The sequence below is a fragment of the Coccidioides immitis genome (genome assembly GCF_000149335.2).
Source record: "Coccidioides immitis RS genomic scaffold supercont3.4, whole genome shotgun sequence".
Lineage (NCBI taxonomy): Eukaryota > Fungi > Ascomycota > Eurotiomycetes > Onygenales > Onygenaceae > Coccidioides > Coccidioides immitis.
This window is the reverse complement of record NW_004504311.1, coordinates 3,454,257-3,475,748: the sequence shown is the minus strand read 5'-3', so window position 1 is coordinate 3,475,748 and position 21,492 is coordinate 3,454,257. Positions and strand designations below refer to the sequence as shown.

Sequence of the window (21,492 nt, the reverse complement as noted above, 5' to 3'; positions counted from 1 at the left end):
TCTTTTTTTTTAATCAACCAGCGAAAAAAAAGGGTAAATAATACACGGGGAGGATAATGGCGGTGGCTCGGGTCCGAGATGAATTACATAGGCTCAGTATCGGATCGCCAGCGCAGGCACTCCAAAGGTGAAGGCCGTTTGCGACTGTCATATTGTCGCAACCTGCATCCTGGCGCGGCGGAAGTAGGGGCGAATAGGTCCGGGGAGGGAACCGGTTATCTCTATGAAAAGAACACGCGTCGGGCAACCTAAAAGCGTAGATGTCAGAACAAGCAATGTCGAATCTGATGAAGGATATGGGCGGCCCTACGGTCCAGGCGGCCGCCACACTGGCGACTATTCCTCCCGATATCATCATAGGCCTTAAGCCTCTAGTGCTCTTGAAAAGCATCCCACTCAGTGCGCCAGCGATAATGCTATTCGCCGCATCATGCTTGCCACGGGCATATCCCAACGTCGAATTGATTCCATTGTATGTCATAGCAAGCACGCCCGCAGAGTTGCCCAAGAAAGGGCCACGTCTTGTCACGGAGTTGAGCACGGCGTTCAGCCGCAGCTTGGGAGGCGCACTGGGAGGTGCTTTCCTCAATCCCTCTGTAAGACCCCAAAGACCTCCAATGGACAGAGCTGTGAGATACGTTGTTCCGGTGCCATAACTCAGGTCATCGGACCACCCCCGGGAAGGAAGTGCAGATTGAGAACCAGGGAGTTCATTCAATGTGGAGTCCTCGAGAGTGAGATAGTCTAGTGTTTCGCGATTAAGTCCCGCGAGAGGGTGTAACTCTGAAGGATCAGGAATGGCTGTGCTAGAGAGGAAAGAGGTGACATCGTGAGCGGAAGAAGGGTCGAAGGCAGCCGGAGCCGGGGAAGTAGAAGATTTCCGGCCGGAGAGGGTGTCCCAGATCGACATGATGAGAGTATGGAGGTATTACAAGAAATAACAAATTAAAGAGAAAAAAGGAGACAATTAAATATGTGCGCCTGTTGCGCTTGTTGGATTGACTGCTAAAATGGGCTGTCAAAGGGCGGGTGAATGCTTGAATCAGAACCTCCACCGAGCTGGAGTTTGAATCCTGAGAAGCAAAAAAAGTTGAATCGACGCTGAGTTTGCTCTGTTTGCCCGGATTACTGCGTCTTGATTGGCTGCTGGCCAGGGAAAAACTTCACGTATGGAACTAACTTAAATGGGAATAGCCGCGGATCGGAACCTCACTCTTCAAGCAAAGCGAATTTTTTGACGGGCGGCGGGACGAAGTAGCGATTGGCGTTTGCTCCATTTCTTTTCATCTTTTCTTTTTGCTACCCTACACAATGGGGCCTACGGGGACAGAGGGATCTCACGACCCCGCCAGGGAGTTTTGTCTGGAGTCATATTTTCTTGATAGAGAGGTTTTCGTCGTTCCTGAACAGGTCCTAAAGGACATCACCAAAGGCCCGCTGCGCTCTTTTATATTGCAATCTCGGGATATCCAGTAAGCGCCTTCATAGCAACGGAGTAACTAAGTTATATATTATACATCTGTAGATATTAATATTCCTTCCAGGCAATTATTGCAAGTCTGGAAATGTCTTCTTCATACATTTGCAGCTGCCAACCTGCCCGGGTCGCATAATACAGCCATTTGCAATGCTGTCAGCGCATATCTAGAGTCGGCCTTGAAATCTGACTATGAGGAGCTCCGCCACTTTGTGCTGTCCAAAGAAACCTGGATATCTGTCTTCGAGGACTTCTTGGACCGCTATCAGAATGGCCGACCCAAGCCCATGAAACAGGTCCTTGGCACCCTGATCATGATCCTTTCAAAGTACATGGACGCTGCTACCTCTAGACTGGTGTGCGAGCACATAGCCAGGATTACCGTCCCGACTATTATTCTGTTTGAGCCTCGCTCAAGGTTAAAGGCGTCTCTCGTTTCACTGGAGTCCCTCATCCGAAAAGAGGCCGTCAACGTGGTGGACTGGCTTCATTCGGCGGAAGAGTGGCTATGGGCCAACCATTCAAGCTGGATCCCGCTCCTGGGCGAATATTGTACGGACCTCAAAGTACCTTTAACCCGTCTTGCGGATGAGGAAACCAGGCGGGATATTTCACCAGGGAGTTTACATCTATATGCCGCCCGCATATTATGCCTAGTGCTTCTACTAAATACTCATAACCGGGATATTTCGCTCCCTGCAGGAATGCTATTTTCCCAGTTGTGCTGCCGACTTAAATCCGTGGCGGCCGCCTATGAGTTTCGGTATTACGCAAATGACGACCCCTTTTGGGTTGCACCGTTAAAATATGTGTCTTTAATGAATCTGGACTGTTTAGATCCCATAGCTAACCATGTTCTTTTCCCTCTTTTCAAAACGGAGCCAAAGGACTTCCTGTCCTTCGTAAGCACTCTACCCCTTGATAGCATTCGTTCAAAAACACGCTCTAAAGCTTCGAATGAAGAATATACTCTTCTCTTCGCCATTCTTGAGCGTGGAAAGGAGCTAGGGCTGGTTCATGACAAAGAGGGTGAGTCATAGCTTCAACCGAACGGGACGGCGAATGCTAATGAGCTCTAGATCTCGAAAAACTTAGTCCGGCCGTTGCCAAATCGTCAATTTTGTTGGATTCGAGAGACTACAAGCATTTCTTGGTCCACGCAGATGAGAATATAAGGATCCCTGCCTTATCATTGCTCACAACAGATCCAGCTACTGCAAAGCCATTTTCCCCATTCACATTCCAGATCCTCACAGACACCCTCCCGTACATACACGCAGAAACGGACTCCAACACCCGGAGTCAGCTTCTTAGTATTTTAAGGAGGCTAACTATTAGACTTCGAGGCAGCTCCACCACGATTCAAGCACCCTCTGACGGCAGTCCTGAATTGGAAAATGCCCAACTAAATCAAAAGGTTATTACCACACCGAATGCCAAAACATTTTTATATTGGTATATCGACTTCCTCGAAAATGAGCTTCGCCCCACTGCCTCATATCAAAGACATATTCTAGCTCTCAAAGTTTTCTTGTTGTTGTTGCAGTCCGGAGTCGACAACCGAATTGACCGGGCGCATTTCTCTAAACTAGGCCAGGAACAACAAACTTGGCGCTTCACCATAGAAGTATTCAGACCCGGCCTATTCAGGGCTATTGCAGACTTGCTGCTTGATCCATATGACGATGTTCGAGAGGCATCGATGATGCTTCTTCGCTTATTCCCTGGCGGCCTCCTCCAAACACGTTCGGAAGCTACTGGCCCAAGCCCCTACTCACAGTTAGTGGCCGCTGTCTCAAGAGCTGAAGATATGGCGGGTCATACTAGTAGAGCCGATCACTCTGACACTGTTGGCCGGCTGCACCGTCTTCTATTTGATTTTGCTGGAGTTATTGATATCGACTCAAGTCCGAATAGGACCCCGTATGGTATTGTTGATAACTTGCTTTTGAATTTAGAGCAAAGCATTTCTTGTTCGGTGAAATCATTCCATGCTACACTTCACAATACCCCGCTTCAAGGACATGTCTCCGCCTTAAGGTTGGTTCAGCCATAAAATTTCCCATGCCGGTCAACTGACGTCTGAGTATAGGTATATTGTCGGAACACCCAATTTTCACGCTATCGTGTCTTCTTCTCAGGACTCGGTCTCGGCTTGGTCATCTTTCCTCAAACGGATACTTTCAATTTGCTCCAGAATTTGGTTTGGTGTTCAAGACGTACTCTGTGTTGATTCACCGGAGCGAGAGCATGAGAATCCGGATGAAGACCTAGCGGGCCCCAAAGATATTCTCTCATTCTCATGGCGGGCGTTGCGTGAATCAAGGTACGACTCCCAAATTTGAAGTTCGGTTGGTCAAAAATTCGCTAATAATCCAGTCTATTACTTAACGCTATTTTGATAAATACGACGTTTGCTCCCAGCGGTTCCCAAAACGGAATTGGATACGAGACACTTTCAAAAATAGGTAAACTGAGTTTCGAGCAACTAGCGGAATTGAGACACAGGGGTGCTTTTTCTACCGTCTCTCAGACTTTCGCCTCCTGCTGTTTACGCTGCTTCCAGTCTGATGACGCTGCAACAAGGGCGTTACCGGCTGCATGGTATAAAGTAAGATATGCCGCTTCACTTTTCACAAAACGAGACTAATTGATCAGGATACCGTTGGAATTATCTACGATCAAGCGTCCAGGCTCACCCGAAGATCTGCTGGTCTTCCAGCTATAGTCACCGGAATAGCCACATCTCAGCCAGGGGGGAACCTATTCCGACAAATCATGGAGGAGCTCCAAAATATCTCTCGGACAAGCCCCATGGAGACAACTGATAAGCCCGATTTGGAATTACCCCAAGTCCATGCATTGAACTGCCTGAAAGATATCTTTACAAATACCAACCTCGCCCAAAGTACGGAGCCATATGTTATGCCATCCTTAAATATCTCAGCCAATTGTCTTGGGTCAAATATGTAAGTATGCCCTTATAGGTATGTCTATGTCGCATTTAATTACTAACCTAACTTAGTTGGGCAATTCGTAATTGCGGCTTGATGCTGTTTCGCTCGTTAATAAATCGGATGAGCCGCCCAACCCCAGAATCTCGTCGTGGGATATTTATAATGCCTGGTTCGGATTCTAACCACAGCGTTCCATTTGAGAAGTATCACGGATTAGTGCCACTATTATCCGGCCTTTTAGATACTCCTGTGTCTAATGAGAAGGATCATGAATCCGAAGCATCTAGGGGCTGGGATCTCTCCATACTCACTGAGCGGGTCTTCCCTGCGCTTGAGCTGATCGGAAATAAGGCACCTGCTCGTCCTTCTAGTGATGATGATATCTTAAAAAGGTTAGCCCTATCCCAATTCTCAAATCCCGTTTGGGGAATAAGAGATCATGCGGCGAGGACGTACGTCACTTTGGTGAAAAGGGCAGACCTGCTGCAAACCGCCCAAGAGCTTTCTAGCCCCGAACTACGAACTCAACTACCAAATCAAGTACATGGGTTACTCTTGTGCATAAAATATTTGCTTCAGAAGCTATGGGAGTCTCCTGCTGGTTATTGGTGTGGTATGTTTGGCCCTATGTTCTCGTCGAGAATGCAAATTAACGGGTCTAGGTAACATCAACGATATAATGGGCATAATTGAGAATGTCTTCAGGAGCTTCTATGATTCTAAGCTAGCGCCCTATATAAAAGCCTGTCTTTTTGAAATAGTAGCGAATATTTTGGAGGCGAGCATTGGATGTGGACAGGAAGGTGATTGCCCGACATTCTTCATTCTCAAACTTCAAGAGCTAATACATGCTAGACAAAGTACTGCCTTGTTGCGATTATATCCTCAAAGGTTATCTAACCGAGCAGCTCCTCGGTAAGGCTTTGGAATCCAGTTCAGGATCTTCGATTTCCCGATCGTCATCACTCTTAGTGCGGTTCCTTTCCTTCGATCTTGTCTTTTTGAAAGTATTGAAGGACTCCCCGGAGGAGGTAGCGCAATTCCTGGAAGCTATCTCAGTCGCAGATATAGACGGTGCTCACTGGGTGCTGGATCGACTTCATCGATGCTTCCGTTATTGTGCAGCCCTTCAATTAAATTCGATTAAGCTATATAAATGTGCAATTGAGATAACTCAGTCGTCACTACTAAAAACCGCGGCGATGTCTTACCTTGCAGAATCGCTAGAGAGCTTTTACGAACGGAAAACACAACTCCCCCCCGAACTCCAGTTTCTCAAGCGCTGGGCGAAATCTGTGGACTTCTTTACGGAACAGAGCGGCGCTCCACTCTGGGACCGCGCCAGGTTCAATGCTTCGATCCATCTGGCAGGATGTTTATTTCCCCTCCGAGTTGATTCAACCGTAGCGTTGGAATCTTCTACTAAGTTGAGGTCTGATTTACGGAAGATGGCTCAGACATTGTCGTCCGCCTTGGCGGAGGAAACAGTAAGATTTTCTCTCCTCTTGCCAATAATAATGCTGTCTAACATTGACGTAGGAATTCTCAACGAGGTATTCTGCAATTTGTGCTATGAAGTGCCTTATCCTCGGACTTGAAAGAATGGATGCCTACAGTCCCTATTCAGCTTCTTTCATTGAAATTTACTTTCTTTTATATGATATGTTAAACGACGATGACGAAGAACTACGAGATGCTTCCACTCATATCGCATCAAACTTTTTCTCCGATTTGCTCCCAACTCCGGAATTGCCTCTCACAACAAACGTGACGCTTGCAAGGTTCGTCACCCAGTTTTTCCCTATATCTCACAAAGTCTTCGAAGGTGCTCTCTTCCGTTTTATGGGAAATAGAGGCGATAAAGTCTCATTCACCCCCATTCGAGATCAGCTTAATGAACTTCAAAAGGAGAGTACAGTTTTGTTCCTTGAAGAGAAGCAAAACCTTTATATTGACGAAGTTCGAGAGATTGAAATATGGTCCAGTGTCCTTGCTCAACTAGACCATAGCGGTCCCCCAACAGATCTGGGCCTGAAGTTTGTCTCCTGGGTGTGTGAAGGTTTATCAGAACTACGTGAGGAGCTGCGTAAAAAGCAAGCTAGGGGTATATTGGGATGGATGTCAGGCCCAGATGCCTTAGCCATGAGTATGCGTCTCATCCATGGTGCAAAGGTTCTACTTGCTACGAATGCGTTTGGTTGCCCTGCGTACAAGACTTCTACAATCCATGATACACTTCAGGATATGTTGGAGATTGGTGAAAGTGCTGGAATATATGAGCCTTGGATTGCAGCAGTCGAGAATGCGCTTAATCAAAAAAGCACAAGTTATGGCAGCAGTTTACAAGCCAGCTTCAATGCTGTTAGGACAAGTCTAGTAATACGTTAAAGGATTCCGCAGCTGGGTGTTTCCAGTGTTGTGTTGTTATTTGAGACTCCCTCAGCTTACTTGCAGTATTCGCGTCCACCATAGCAACAAGCATAAAAAGGTTATAACTTCTTGCACACATTTCTACTTATCTCTCTGTACCTCAACATCAAACTTCTTCATGAGCGTATGTTCCAGACCTCTTTATTGTTTCATTCATGCATAATAACATGTTATCAAGACAGGCGTTGATCTTTGAGATAATTGTTGCCTTTCTAGTTAATAATAACGTGTGCCTCTGATTCTGGCAGAGAATATCTCATCTTCCCAGACTACCAGAATCCCTTAGGTTTGTCACTCGAGAGCATATACCTTCTGTTTATATCTAATCATCTTGCAAGTTGGCAGAAATAATGAACCCAAATTATACCATCTTGGTAGTTCTCTTGACTATCCCCATCCTCGCCTTTATGGCCTGGAGAGGAGGCTTCCATATTGTCCGTGTCGTGGCCCATGGTGTCCAAATGCGAAAGCACGAGCAGGAGATTAGGAGATTGGAGGCAGCACGAGTTGAACGTGAAGTACAACTAGCTGCACAAGTGAGAGACTTGACTACTCAAATTGCCAAACACCGTGCCGACCAAGAGGGTCAACAAACAACAGAAGGGACCAGCAACAAATAAGGGACTCAGCTTGCTTTTTTGACGACTACAGAAGGATCTGACTGAAACAGATTTGTCATGTCAATGATGTTGGATGATTTGTTTGTATGGCCTGCAGTTTGAATCCTATCTCGAGCCTATTTCTCAGGACCTGGTGTTGGAAATTTCCCTGATCACCTCACGCGAAGGTTAGTGTTCCAGGGACAAATCAACACTCAGATCTCAATATATTCTTCATCCTTTTATGTTTCCTAGCTTTTATGCCCAAACACATGCGTTGGATCCTAAGAGGCAAACTTCTGCTTCAGTTAAGATAGGTAATCTCTCCATCACTGTCGCCTTGAGACCACATGAACGAGCATTGCGGCCAGCCCACACCTATCCCAGCCTTGAACCATGCGCTATAATCAGTGAATTTTAGCAGGGATTTATTGTCAACAAGCAGATTTCCCCTTTAACCCTCATCTCAGATTCCTCCTCTTTACCATCTAGGGCGGCACTTTTCAAACCAGGCGCGCTCAACAACAAACTGGGACTCCTGGTCCACTGAACAACAAGGAGGTGTCCTAGCAGCCTCACTACTTGTTTTTATGTTCCTTGTTGCGATTGCCTTGTGGATATTCCGCTGCTGGCAGGAGGGGAAAGCAGCAAAACTGTTCGCCTCGACGCAAGAGCCATGATCAAAGACAGTCACGGCGGGGTCACCGAAATTCTAAGTCGAATAATGAATCTAAATCGAAAAGTTATCGGGGCTGGAGTAAGGCAGGAATTACATCTGCGCCAAGAGATGACGGAACAAGAAGGGAGTGCAAGTCGAAACGGCGCCATCGTAGCCATGGAATTGAAAAGAAGAGGGAGCCGAGGAAGAAAGGGGCAACGCAGTCTTCTACACGTCGGTCAATATCTAGGTCACAAAATGTATCAACAAGCAAATCAATTCAATCAGAACGCAAACTGCGGAAGGATAACCCAACACCTCAAGATGTAGGCAAAAGGCCGCCAACAAAACCACTTAATGAGAACACAGCTGCTTCTGTGGGTAGCGACCAGGGTCAAGCAAATCATGCGAGACTGAGTGGAAATACAGGTGATGAAGAATTATCATCATCCCGCGAGCTCATTCTGTTGCAGAACCAGAGATATAAGGCGATGCGGAATCAACAGTCACTTAGTCTAGATTGAATCAATTGAGTTAATACTAATACTCATACTATGAATATCCATCCACGCAGCACCCAAGTATGGACGGGCGCCAGACGAGACATTGGACAATGACATGGTATGCGGAAGGCTGCATGATTCCTCCAGCCGTCATATTTGTAGCCATAAGGCCGGTTTACTTGCTCTCCTTGGGTTACTGAAATAGATTCAACAAATAAAAGTGCAGTGATAATGATTCGGATATCATACTGCTCAGAGGCTAATGTAATGGCAAATCGACCAGCACAAACCCGGAGGGCTTCACTGTCCAGGACACAGAAAGAAGTAGGAAACCGGGCGGCCCAGCAATAGAAATGGCTAGCAAACCGGAAAACACCTGACCCGGGTCACGGATAATAAATTTAGAATAAGAGGCCATATCCGAATCACTGTAAATGTTCCTGCAATAACAAAGACGCAGGATACCAACGAGAGAGAGAGCGTCGCCAGCGAGTATCTTTCCAGATCTCGTAGGATGCGCATCCCATCCTCCGATAAAACTGCTGGCATCCTATCTACCGTTAGTTGCGAATTCTACTGCTACCTCTCCAGAGGATATCTTTTGAATAACCGGAATAAATGTCTGTGCGGAATTGAGGCGCTGGTTTTTGACTCGTCCCCATAGTTCCACCCAACAAAAGGTATGGGATGATACCAGCGCGTCTTCCCTAGCGTCAAGCGAAGATAGCAACCAGTCGTCAACACACATAGTGACATCAACAACATCGAAACATCGTCAGGCACAGTCACCGCAATCGGTACAGCAACAGTGTGCAAGAGACACAAATGCAGGAACGGCTTCCAACGCAACAAGTGTAATCATGCCGACGCCGTTACAACCACAAAAGCCAATGCAAACTACAGCGTCAGCATCAAAGACCAATTCGGAAAGATTTCAAGGGAAAGGTGATGGTGAATTAAACCAATTTCCCAGAACTTTCATTGAAGAGCAACCATACGTTCGAAATTTCCCAGCACGGCGGCTAGGTCATTGGTAGCCACGGTGGCGAAGAACAGCTGAAGCCCTTGAAACTGGAAGAAGGCATGGCAAGGACGCTCATCGAAAAATCCCAGTGCCTTTCAACGAAGCACCCGGTGAAAGGTGAGGTTTTCAATGGGCCGGCGAAGGTCATCCATGGCATGCTAACCCTGTGACGGAGTAGTCAATCCTCAAGGCAACCCGCGGAATTCACCTACGAAGGAATGCATAATAATTTTCAAAGAGCTAGGGAAGCGATGACGGGGATATTTCCCGGGCCGTCGGGTAATCATAAGCGTCTATCGATATGCCGGATGACGAGGAGGCAGACAATCATTCCGCCCAGAAATATCACCCAGGTACGCTAGTTAGAGTGCTCAGAGTCGATGGTCCACTCCCAAGGCTCCAACAATGATATTCCATTGTTTATCCCAAAAGCTTCTGATTCTGTAGAACTGCCCGTTTTCCACGGAACGCCGAATAATGACTAAGTTGCGAGTGGTCAAGGCAAGTATGGTGGAAACCCCGTCCGGTCTGGAGACACAGGGGATCTAACACCGAGTTCGTCGCGAATATCCGGGAGGCTCTTTTCCCAAGAGTGTCGATACCATCACGATAATGCAGTATCATACAGCAGAGGTGTCCCCATTACTGATACGATGGGTGATGGGAGTATGTTTGCATCGATTGATCCCGTAACATCTTCACCTAGGAAGGGCCGGTTGCGTCGATCATCATGGGAGCAAGGTATTGAGAGTATCCCAAATTTTTCTAGCTAGATAGTAATTAGCCAGTATCCATATCTAAATTGTTTTTGAGTTGTGCAGCTGCCATATTGTTGTCTCCAAGGTGAAGAACAGAGTTTGCGTTGGAAAAGTGATGATGAGACAGTGGAAACAGCCGCCGCCGGTTACTTACCTCCATCCACTCTCACCTCCAACTTACTCCTCCAGCTTACTCCTTGCAAAACCACCTGGTTAGACAGATTTTTCAGGCTGTCAACTCCTAATTCCCCATTCCATTCACAATTCGCAAAATATAATCGTGGTCTTGACCAATCCATGAGGCCGGCCCCCCTGCCTAAGTTTGCGATTGATGGCTGAGCGCCTTCAATGATCTCATCACTCACAGCCCACTGATGCCGAGTCGACCCAACAATAGCCATCCTCAATCCCCAAGACTTCAAGCATACAGTGTCCACTGATCCCATCTGATAGCACAATGTGGAATGATGAAGATAATAATCCATATGGCGCATTTGATCGCCATACAGAGCCGGTGAATGTTCCATTCCATGCGCCAGAGATGTCTCCCAGTGAGTTTGCCCGTGCCTAGCTGTTCTGAATCCAAGCTTACATTAGGGTTAATATTATTTGTAGCATACAATGAGCCTGCTTCCCCGCAATCCCCTGCCCATGTTCCAGAGTATACAGTTAGACCACATACACCAAGCGACGACGATGAAGAGCACGAACAGGCAACCCCAGAGAGCTACGCGGGGCACCCAACATCACCAAGCTACTTGCGCAAAACAGGAGTCTATGAGAGTAGAATACAGCAAATTCTCTACGAGAACCCCGAGCTTCCCATTCTAATCACGCATGCGGGCAAAAACCATGAAGGTGGCGGTGGCTTCATTGTGTATACGATACGGACGGGAGTGTGTTTCGGAGACCCTAGGTTCCCCCGGGCCGCGATTCTAACACCTTGGTTATTCTCTAGGATCTTGAAGTCAGACGGCGATATTCCGAATTTAGCTCACTCCGGGCCACCCTCGTAAACCTCCATCCTACGCTCATCGTTCCGCCGATTCCGGAGAAGCATAGTATGGCCGATTACGCCGCGAAACCGACTAAGGCGAAAGAAGATGCATCAATCATTGAATTACGAAAGCGTATGCTAGCCGTGTTCCTAAACCGTTGCAGAAGGATGAAAGAGATCCGAGAAGATGGCGTCTGGTGGCGCTTCTTGGACCCGAATGCAAGCTGGGTGAGTTATCGTAAGTGGGCAGATACATTTTGCATTGCTAACCATGAGGATAGAGCGAAGTTCTTCATTCTCACCCAGCTTCCTCAGTTCCCAAGAATAACCTGAAAGCACCTCCACTCGACCCGGCGAATCCGAAACCCGCGCATAATTGGCTCCCTGTGCCATCTTCGTCGGCCAAGCTGAAGGCCGTCGGCGCTGGCTCGACATCCGAAACTAACGTACCCGGGACCGTCCCGGGGTTCCTCAATCGTTTCCCTCCTTCATCCCGGAATCTTAGCGAGCATGAATTAGATCCATACTTCATGAATTTCGAGGCATCAACGAGAGAACTAGAACTATTACTTCAGGGAAATATAGAAAAGGTCAACCGACGGACGTTAAGCCACTTATCATCACTTGCTACAGATTTGATGGAATTAGGCGCACGATTCAACGGGTTCTCTCTCTCAGAGCCATCCCAGACCGTGGCTGCAGCTATTGAACGCGTTGGGCAAGCAGCAGACAATTCATACATCGAGACAGAGGAGCTCTCTAACGCACTAAATGCGACGTTTGCAGAGCCGATGCGAGAAAGCGCGCAGTTCGCCGGAGTTGTTCGCAGCGTCCTTAGGTATCGTGTGCTGAAGAGAATACAAGAAGAGATGACAAGGGACGAACTGAGCAAGAAAAAGGCACTTCTCGATTCTCTCGAGCGAAGTGAGTTAGAAGCCAAAAGAATCGAACAATACCTAAATAAAACAACTCCACAAGCGACCAAGCCAAAACGATCGCTGTCGGATTCATCTGCCGTGGGCAATGTTGAGCAAGGCGCTGAGGGTGGGAGACCAAGCATGGAAGATACGGCATCCATTGATTCTGACTTCCCAACCACGCACGGCGAGAGTCCACGTCCCTCCGCGTCACAAGGCCTTCCACATCGCGCAGCCGATCAATTGCCTCCCACTCCAAGCCATAAACACTCGATGAGTGGGTCCTTCATGGCTAATAAGATCTTCGGACGTATCAGTCATGCTGTGCATGGGTTTGTCGACGTTGATCCGGAGCGAACGCGACGAGACCAAATTGGAAAAACAAAGGAGAGTCTAATTCAGGTAAGTTGATGATTACAGCAGCTCCTCATCTGGTGATACATGGCTGATTTATTCTGTGAACGAACAGCTGGAGAAAGCGCTTGAAGTATCAGAGCAGGATGTTAAAGATGCAAGTGCTGGAGTGTTAGAGGATCTAAAGCGATTCCAGAAGGAGAAAGAAGATGATTTAAAACGGTACATGGTCAGTAAACCCTCTGCGTTTAGATTGCACTGAAGCTGACAGGACACGCATAGGTGGCCTACGCCCGATGTCACCTTGATTGGGCCCGCAAGAACCTGGAAACATGGACAGAGGCCAAAGATGAAGTTGATAAGATCATTGTTCGTTGAGAGGACTCGCGTCCCGTGGCATTGGCTAGTTATTGTTATGGAGTGTTGGCGCCTGGGTGTGATTCACAGTTTTGCTTGCGTACTTTTTGATGCAAAGCTGTTTAGCCGAAATTTGTAACCAATAATGAATATGGAATACTCCGTACTCCGTACTCCGTACAAATAAAACTGTTCTAGGTCTTCTGGGGCTAGCAATCAAGGTTCTGGCTAAGGTTATCTCCATGCAGGGTTCAGTTTGAACATCTCAGATACATACTATTTGCCAGCCCTATTTGCTTTTTGAAGAAGAAAGGGCATCAAGTGCTGTCAGACCCAGCATGGATGACAGCGTCGATGCTCATGATATGCAAGAACTGCTGGCTGCCAAGACCAGGCGGAGATGAATAGTTAGACGCTGGTCACACTTGTTTGAGGCTGACCACCAAACTTCCGCAGACGGGGCGAAAAAAATTTCGATTGTATGAACTTAGTTCGCCCAGACAACCAAAACCTTCTTTTTCCCACCATCCAGGAAGCTTCTGACCTGTCATTTTTTGCTCTAGTCTTTACTGCAGTAACATGAATATTTAGATGGTGACAGTTTCCTCACCATTCCATCTGTCCCTTTGTTTCAACGGCATCCTGCCCCGGTCTTTGTCTCTCACAAAAGCCCTGTGTGGCGATGGCGAAACTATACCGCTGAGCTACCTTTGTTGTCTATATGCTGGGGCTGAACGGTGTCATATGGATTCCTGGGTAAGCCCGGATAAATTACAGCTCGATCCCGCCATTTGGTCGAGGGCGCTTAACAGCCATTAGTACTATTGGTCAACGAGAACATTTGCAAGTGGCAGCAGCAACAGTGTTTCAACTGGGGCCGGGAGAGAAGAGCAATGCCCTGAACAGCTGGTTTTCCCACGATGATAGAAACCGAGTATGCTCTTTCACAAGGCACATAGCAGCTTCCTCAGAAGGATAGACTCGCTCCCCAACCTCGAGGGCGATTTCGTTGTCGCAATTTAGGACCCTGACACTGCCTTGATAGCTCAAGACAGACATCAACATTGTCGTGGATTGCGCGAAACATGCGTTCGGATCCCCACCCGTCATCCAGTGCAGTCATTTGGTCAGCCTGACTACCACACCGGGATGTGGAGAAACTCGGTATCAAGGCTATCAAAGCTACGCCCAGCAGTAATGGGTGTAGGAAGATTATCGGAGTTGGTTCTCATGTTGGAGGATCGATCATTGATCAAGAACGCGTACCTAAAACGGCCATACCGAGAATACCATCAAGTTACCAGAAAACTCCTCTCTGTTTGTAGATCTTACCAACACCAAACCACCAAATTACCAAGATGGTGTAAATATTACATAATATCCCCGTACTCTTTGTCTTTTTGCTGTGGTTAGAAAAAATGCGTTTTTTCTACCTCCAAACTACTCCGTGCTCCGTAGTTGAATGCGATTGCTTCCAAGTGAGTGCAAATCACGCCCTTCAGCCAACCAAAGCGCACACACATCATCAAAATGCAGCACCGGTCGCTAAACCAACAATGCGATATTCACATTTTTGAAATAGAAGGCTAACTGTTGGCTCCTGTGAAGTCCTGCCGCGCTGATTAGCCGCCCCCTAACATCCACCTACATCGCCTCATCCTTGTTCCAGAGCTGCCCACTCTGTGTGGTCAGCTCACATTCACAACGTCTTCTTCAAAGAGGCGTAAGGTTGCTGCAGAGCTGCGTAAAGCTGGAGGCCGCACGGGTTTTCACTTTCTTCCCTCTGCATCTTCAAGAAAGTCCTCCCACCCTCTGAAACGCCGCGGCCATCACTCTTTGCCTGCTTCGTTGCAACCTACTCCTTCAGCCACCAATACCTCTTCCTCTTCCTCCGTTTCGTCAGCATCTTCGGAATCTCCCCCTGCTTCAAAAACCTACTCCCTTGAAACTTCCAACGGTACACTCCCTCTCAGCAACGCCGGATCCTCTCCCTCCATCTCCGCCCCTTCCAAGCATAAAAAGCGGTCAAAGATGTCCTCAACGGGCGGTGCGAACGGGAAGTCCACCAGCTGCGATCAGCCGATGCAAGACGCTCAAAACGGCCATCCTGACTACCGATCTTCTTCTCCTACATTAAAGCGCCCGGCTGCAGAGATGGGTGGGGACGAACAGAAGGAGAACGGGGATTCTATGGATACAGATCCTCCGAGCAGCAAGAGCATTATCGAAATGCAGATAGACAACTCACACCTGAAAAAGAAGAATGATCGGCCAGACAGGCACGCCCGGGCAGCTTCCGTTGATATGATCGGTCGGGATAACGATACAGGCCCCAAAACCTCATCTGAAGAGGCTACCAGCTCCGGATCGGATAGCGTCTATCCAACCCCATCCAGCATGTCGACCTACACCCACTCAACCTACGAGGAGAGATCCCAGGCGATCTCAAGCCATTCCAACCACTCTTCGCACGCTGTTCCTTCCCTTGACGAACAGGTTGCAACCGTCATGCAAATGGTGATGCAGCCTCCACAAGAAAAACAGCGAGGATATGTGGTCTCTGGGACTTGGTTAAATAGGGTTCTCGCGAGGAGTAGCAAAGGTCCGATGCGGGACAAATCTGACAAAACTGCTGCAGAGGGTGAGATAGGACCAGTGGACAACTCCGATCTTGTCCTGGTCACCGATCCTAGCACGCTATTCAAGGATGAAGCCGGAGAGCCGTTCGTTCCGCTTCGCCCCGGTTTACAAATGGGAGAGGACTTCGAGATCTTCCCTCAAGAAGCATGGGATCTGATTATAAGCTGGTACGGCTTGTCAAAGAATTCCCCGGCGATTGTTCGATACGCACATAACACAAATACCCCCGGAAATACTGAGAACATCCAATACGAGCTGAATCCGCCTGTATTTACAATCCTAAAGTTGCCGAGTCCGACAAACCCTGCTGTGCAACTCTCGACAGATAAAAGTCGGACTCCTGTTAAGACGCTTGCCAGCAGCCACACTCCATTCCAGCAATGGCTAAGAAATGCTAAGAAACTTGCTTCTATCGAGCCCACAACTAAGGTTCGCGTATGGAGGATCCTTGAGGGTTTGGGCACCTCTGGTACCGTTACGCCAGCCGCTTCCCGAAGTGCTTCGCCAGCTCCGGGCTCCACCCTAATTGCCAACGCTGGGGACAGCTTAGTTCTCGACACTAACAAGTTTGCCGCCTTGAGTGAAGGCTCGCAGAGGGAACTTGTTGAACTCAAAGACCAGACTTCGAACGAAAAATATAACGGAAGTGTTACATTGCACCTTGCTGGCCTTAGTGGTGACAATGTTATTGTTCTTGAAGAGCAAATCGGTGGCGCTGGTGGTGGCGAATGGGCATCAGATGCCGCAAAGTATGGGTCAAGCCGACTTGCTGCTCTGACCACCACCACAACCACTACAAAGGTAGCACCCCAGAGCAAGTTCAAATCACCCGCTGTTCCTACTAGTGGACGTGCGTCACCCGTACCATCCGTCGTTACGCGAGGGCGAAAGCGCAAAGATAGCAAAACTCGTGGTGTTACCGGTCTGAGCAATCTCGGAAATACATGCTACATGAATTCGGCTCTGCAATGCGTCCGGAGTGTCGAGGAGCTCACCCAGTATTTCCTGGCGAACGAGTATAAAAAGGACCTCAACCCGAGTAACCCGCTGTCCCACAATGGCGATGTAGCCAGGACCTATGCCAACCTTCTCCATCAAATGTTCGATGAAAACGCACCTGATTCCATTTCTCCCCGTAATTTTAAACTGACAATCGGACGATATGGACCTTCATTTTCCGGCTACGGCCAGCAAGACTCTCAAGAGTTTCTACTTTTCCTCCTTGATGGTCTGCAGGAAGATCTCAATAGGATTCACAAGAAACCATATATCGAGAAACCGGATTCCACGGACGATATGGTCCATGACAAGGCTGCATTGCAGGAATTTGCCGATCGGAACTGGGAAATATACAAAGCGCGAAACGATTCAGTGATTACTGATCTATTTGCCGGCATGTACAAATCCACAGTCGTTTGTCCAGCTTGTGATAAAGTGAGCATCATCTTCGATCCGTTCAGCAACCTGACCCTCCAATTACCCATCGAAAATGTATGGAGTAAATACGTATATTTCTTCCCGGCTCATGGCGAGCCGCTTTTGATTGATGTGGAGATCGATAAAAATGCTAGCATCAAGGCGTTGAAGGAGTATGTGGCGAAAAAGGTCAACAGCGACCCGCGGCGTTTGGTCATGGCGGAAATCTATACCCAAAAAATCTACAAATTGTTTTCGAATACTTCGGCTATCAGCGACTGTTCAATCGGGCAATCGGATAACATTGCCATGTACGAATTAGAAACTATACCGACAAGTTACGATCCAGACAAGGCAAAGAGGCAAAGCTATAGCATGCTTTACACGGGTTTACGCGGTGACGATGCAGACATTGTCTCCTTCGACTCTGAACAGGCGGATCGTATCCTTGTTCCTATTTTTAACCGTGTTGTAAAGACCTCTGTCACGAAATATGCCCGTCAGCGGCCGCTCTTTGGCGTGCCTAGGTTTGCGGTTATCACCCGCGAGGAGGCAATGGATTACGATGCAATACTGCGGAAAGTCTTAGCTCAAGTTAATACTTTAACGACGCGGGATATCCTGACCGAAGATGAAGATGATACAACTATGCGCTCCACCTCTGCGGAAGATTCCGATGCCGTGGTCACGAACGACGATGACGCGAGCTCCAATGACTCGAAGATTAAAATGGGCTCTGTGGAAGGTGAAGACGGATTGGTTGATGTCTCCATGCGTGATGCTACTGACCCTTCTTCGCAGGGAGGTAGTACGAACCCTTCGAACGCACCCGTCGCCAGAGTTCTTCAGCCGAGAAGCTTCATTCCTCCCTCGCTTCGAAACCTATTCGACGTCAAGTTCGTGAAGACCCAGGATCCTGCGGGGATAGCATATTCTTCTATAGACGATTCCAAGGAATTTCTCTCTATGATAGATAGGGTGCGACCGAGAAAGGCGGCTAAACGTGGAGGTCAGCGAATGAAAAATGTTCCGCCTCACCGTTCAAACAACAGCCCTGTCAGCAGCGAAGACGAACTTTCTAGACCGCCTATTTCCGTTCAAGTTCCGCGTAATAAGCTTACTGAAAGTTTGTCGAACTACTCGAGCTCTGAGGAGACAAAGGAGGACAGCGGGTCAGACACTGATTCAGATCCATATCCTACCGCCCGCTCAATACGGAAAGAGAAGGGCCATAAACAAAAAGGAGTGGGTTCAAAGCGCGGCCCTCCATCCAATCTCCCTTATATCCGTCCTGGCGAGGCTATTGTGCTCGACTGGAACGAATCTGCTCATGACGCCCTTTTCGGAGGAGATCCCCGAGATAAGGAATCGCTGCGTGGCATACCGACATGGGAGAATCCCCAAAGGCTCCCAGATCCCGAACTAGCAAGGAAACGTCAACTACGTCAGAGTAAGAAGCGCATGGGCATCTCGTTAGCCGAATGCCTAGACGAATTTGGCAGAGAAGAGATTCTCTCCGAAAATGACGCTTGGTACTGTCCTCGATGCAAAGAGCATCGCCGTGCCAGCAAGAAATTCGAGCTTTGGACGGTGCCAGACATTTTGGTTATGCATCTTAAACGATTCAGTGCCAACCGGGGATTCAGAGATAAATTAGACGTGCTAGTCGATTTCCCTCTTGAACTAGATATGACCGGAAGAGCCCAAGCGCCGAATGACGGCAAGAGCATGATGTACGACTTGATTGCCGTCGATAATCACTATGGTACCCTGGGTGGTGGCCATTACACGGCTTACGCCAAGAGCTTTGCTGATGGTAATTGGTATGAATATAATGGTAAGGCCGTTCCACTTTCATTTCAGCCACACTGTTAGGGTTGCTAACAGTTTTAATTTCCAGATTCCCATACGTCGAGAAAGTCAGATCCCAGCGTTGTTGTGACAAAGGCAGCGTACCTGTTATTCTACCGTCGGCGCTCGGATCACCCTTTAGGCGGGTCGTATCTGGCGCAGGTAACAGAGGCAGCAGGTCAAAAAAACGCAGCAGACTCTGATTCTCCCGAAGACTCTGACGGGAATTCGGGGGAAGGCAAGCGCCTCGACGGCTTCTCCCGCAATGGGTCGTCGAGCGCCTTAGCCGGAGTCGCAGCAGCTCACCAAGCGGGAGATGGTGGTTTGCAGGGCGGAGTCCTCAACAGGAATGATGAAGACGATACGCTGCCTGGGTACCTAGATTCCATGCAAGCTGGAGAAAGTTCTTTGAGACGTGGAGATGACTTGGAAGGCATGGAGATTGATGGGTATGAACGCGAATACGGCCCGGGGCCGTTGTCCTATCTAAGAGATCAAGGTTGGTCATTCGATCGTATTCACGCAGGCTCGTACTATGGTAATAATGATGATTTGGATGATAATTCGAGCATGAAAGCCGTCGGAGGTGATGATACCGATTCCGAAACACAAATACAGCCGCTGGGCAGCTCGGAAGGGCCGGCTCCGCTGTTCTCCGGCAATGATTATGATAACGAGCATGTGAGCATTCTGGGCATGATGGATGTTGACGAGGACGACGAGATGCCCGTGGTAGAACTTTCAGTTCCAGACGAAGAGTCCAGCAGTTGAGTTGCCAGGTCGTCTTTCGTTTATGATGGTCCCCGCCACTGTTGCCGAATGCACAGTCATACGCCTCTCGACAGAGGCACAGAGCACATGGCTTTTGCATCCTGGGATCCAGCCTTTTCTACCTTTCGCTATGTTGAAGACAAAAAGAGATTATATATTTTTTTCTTCAGGAAATATGCTGGCGTTGGGGATGTATCTTTGTTTATTCTACTTGTCACGGCCCTCTCTCCCAAGTGATGTTGTGTCGCTGTTCTTGGGGCCTTGTTGCTTTTCAATACCTCATTAGCATTACCAAGGAAAACAAGAATAGAGTATCATTCTTTTTTTCATCTGATGCTAATCAACCTCATCTGCTCAATAATTTAACAACCCGAAATGTAGCAAATATGGCGATATCTTTGATACCAAAAGAAACTTGTCTCTTCAGTGCAAGTACTCCTCTGACCAATTCGGCTGCTAATGGTGCTTCAATCAAAAGCGACGGCAATAGGGGGAAAAGGCCGAAAAACAAGCACCACCACACTCACGGGCTCCTCTGAAACTACCGAGAACCTGCACGCTGGTATGATTACTCCCAACTTAGAACCACTATTAATTGAAGCTGACATGCACATGGTCCCTAAATAAAGAATTAGCCTAGGTTTGCTTCTGAGAACAGACAAAGTCATCTCACCAGTGGTTCTGGGTGATAGAGCCGCGGTCCTCCATCTTTCGCCACTTGTTCCACGGGGCAACCCTATCGCGGGAAGGATTCCAGATGCGCTGTCCCCAGATGACATACTTGAGTTTCAGGGATCGTCTATTCTTCATAACCCATTCGGCAATGGCACGGCCAAAGTCATCCCTGTCTCGTTTCTACAGAGGACTGTCAGCCCTACCTGGAGCCAAGAGTAGGGAACCGGAAAAAGGGTGACTTACGCCAGCGCGAGAAGTGCACATCAAATCTACAGCCAAACCACAGCAGTGCTCGCTGTTACTTGGACATCTGCATCTGCGATAACAACCAATTTCCCTGATCTTGCCACGCTGGGCGGCCACGATCTTCTTCGCTCCATTGACAGAAGTCCTCTTGCAAGCGCCGACGGACGGGATCCTTGGCTTAGGGAAAGTTCTTCCGCGGCCGGACAGCTCCTTGGGCAAGCAGCACTTGAAGCTAGCAGGTCCAGGGCATTGACCGGACAGGATATTGCCGGAGCTGCACTTGTCGGTGAAGCGGCAGTTACCACCATCGCCACACTTTGTCTTGGTGCAGCATTTGATGTTTTGTGGAGTGCCAGGACAAGCATTGTTGATGAATTCACCACCACCTTTGTTGCAGTCAGAAACCCTGATGCAAACACCCTCAGCACCGTCTTTGCCAGTGCAAGCACTGTTGATTAGGCTGCGGGTTTCCAAAACTGCGCTGTCGTCAAAGATATCATCATACTCGAGGCTGGTATGATCGTCGAGTTCGCCAGGCTCCTGGGCGATGGCCCCGGCGGCAAGGAAAAGGAAAGAAAGAATAGAAGCAAACTTCATTATGGCGGCTGATCGCGAGAGTGGCTCAGCAAAGAGAGGTTGCGCTTGCTGCTTGTCTCATTGACAGGATATAAGCCCACTGCTTGAGGCGACTGGGTCCTTTATATACCCCTATTCCAGCTCGAAAAAAAAAGGAGAAAGCTCGAGCAACTTGATATCGCCAAGCTCGTCATCTAAAGCGTTTTCAGGCCAAGGCATTTCTCAATTCGCCCCAGTAGACACCGAAGGCAGCTTTATTTAGAACCAATTACTTCTATACGATATA

At 48.2% G+C, this 21,492-nt stretch overlaps 7 protein-coding genes across 7 annotated transcripts; 4 read left to right on the top strand and 3 right to left on the bottom strand.

Annotated features, from left to right (window-relative positions):
* Window positions 1-221: 221 nt before the first annotated feature.
* On the bottom strand, window positions 222-910 carry CIMG_05487 (mitochondrial import inner membrane translocase subunit; the record flags this gene model as incomplete). The annotated part of the gene is made up of 2 exons (XM_001246045.1): window positions 222-248; window positions 311-910. 2 exons carry the CDS (start codon window positions 908-910, stop codon window positions 222-224), a joined length of 627 nt encoding a protein of 208 aa, XP_001246046.1.
* Window positions 911-1,266: 356 nt separating this feature from the next.
* Window positions 1,267-6,936, top strand: CIMG_05486 (HEAT repeat protein). The gene is made up of 10 exons (XM_001246044.2): window positions 1,267-1,472; window positions 1,545-2,506; window positions 2,557-3,517; window positions 3,570-3,803; window positions 3,857-4,088; window positions 4,136-4,446; window positions 4,503-5,047; window positions 5,097-5,237; window positions 5,290-5,921; window positions 5,974-6,936. Exons 1-10 carry the CDS (start codon window positions 1,312-1,314, stop codon window positions 6,820-6,822), a joined length of 5,028 nt encoding a protein of 1,675 aa, XP_001246045.1. The 5' UTR covers window positions 1,267-1,311; the 3' UTR covers window positions 6,823-6,936.
* A 721-nt stretch (window positions 6,937-7,657) lies between these two features.
* CIMG_05485 (uncharacterized protein) lies at window positions 7,658-9,903 on the top strand (the record flags this gene model as incomplete). Its single annotated transcript, XM_001246043.2, has 8 exons — window positions 7,658-8,447; window positions 8,507-8,550; window positions 8,696-8,742; window positions 8,908-8,948; window positions 9,030-9,248; window positions 9,375-9,528; window positions 9,651-9,765; window positions 9,827-9,903. The coding sequence occupies exons 1-8, from the start codon at window positions 8,140-8,142 to the stop codon at window positions 9,901-9,903; spliced, it is 1,005 nt and encodes a 334-aa protein (XP_001246044.2). The 5' UTR covers window positions 7,658-8,139.
* On the bottom strand, window positions 9,025-10,607 carry CIMG_11557 (uncharacterized protein). Its single transcript, XM_012358501.1, has 2 exons — window positions 10,561-10,607; window positions 9,025-10,417 (listed from the first exon to the last, which is right to left on the bottom strand). The coding sequence occupies exons 1-2, from the start codon at window positions 10,564-10,566 to the stop codon at window positions 10,253-10,255; spliced, it is 171 nt and encodes a 56-aa protein (XP_012213924.1). The 5' UTR covers window positions 10,567-10,607; the 3' UTR covers window positions 9,025-10,252.
* Window positions 10,608-10,755: 148 nt separating this feature from the next.
* CIMG_05484 (sorting nexin-41) lies at window positions 10,756-13,198 on the top strand. Its single transcript, XM_001246042.2, has 6 exons — window positions 10,756-10,957; window positions 11,022-11,302; window positions 11,365-11,631; window positions 11,685-12,722; window positions 12,790-12,903; window positions 12,957-13,198. The coding sequence occupies exons 1-6, from the start codon at window positions 10,864-10,866 to the stop codon at window positions 13,050-13,052; spliced, it is 1,890 nt and encodes a 629-aa protein (XP_001246043.1). The 5' UTR covers window positions 10,756-10,863; the 3' UTR covers window positions 13,053-13,198.
* Window positions 13,199-14,515: 1,317 nt separating this feature from the next.
* CIMG_05483 (ubiquitin C-terminal hydrolase) lies at window positions 14,516-20,037 on the top strand. The gene is made up of 2 exons (XM_001246041.2): window positions 14,516-18,924; window positions 18,988-20,037. The coding sequence occupies exons 1-2, from the start codon at window positions 15,063-15,065 to the stop codon at window positions 19,707-19,709; spliced, it is 4,584 nt and encodes a 1,527-aa protein (XP_001246042.2). The 5' UTR covers window positions 14,516-15,062; the 3' UTR covers window positions 19,710-20,037.
* Window positions 20,038-20,300: 263 nt separating this feature from the next.
* On the bottom strand, window positions 20,301-21,401 carry CIMG_05482 (uncharacterized protein; the record flags this gene model as incomplete). Its single annotated transcript, XM_001246040.2, has 3 exons — window positions 20,628-21,401; window positions 20,383-20,564; window positions 20,301-20,328 (listed from the first exon to the last, which is right to left on the bottom strand). Exons 1-3 carry the CDS (start codon window positions 21,225-21,227, stop codon window positions 20,301-20,303), a joined length of 810 nt encoding a protein of 269 aa, XP_001246041.1. The 5' UTR covers window positions 21,228-21,401.
* Between the last annotated feature and the right edge of the window lie 91 nt (window positions 21,402-21,492).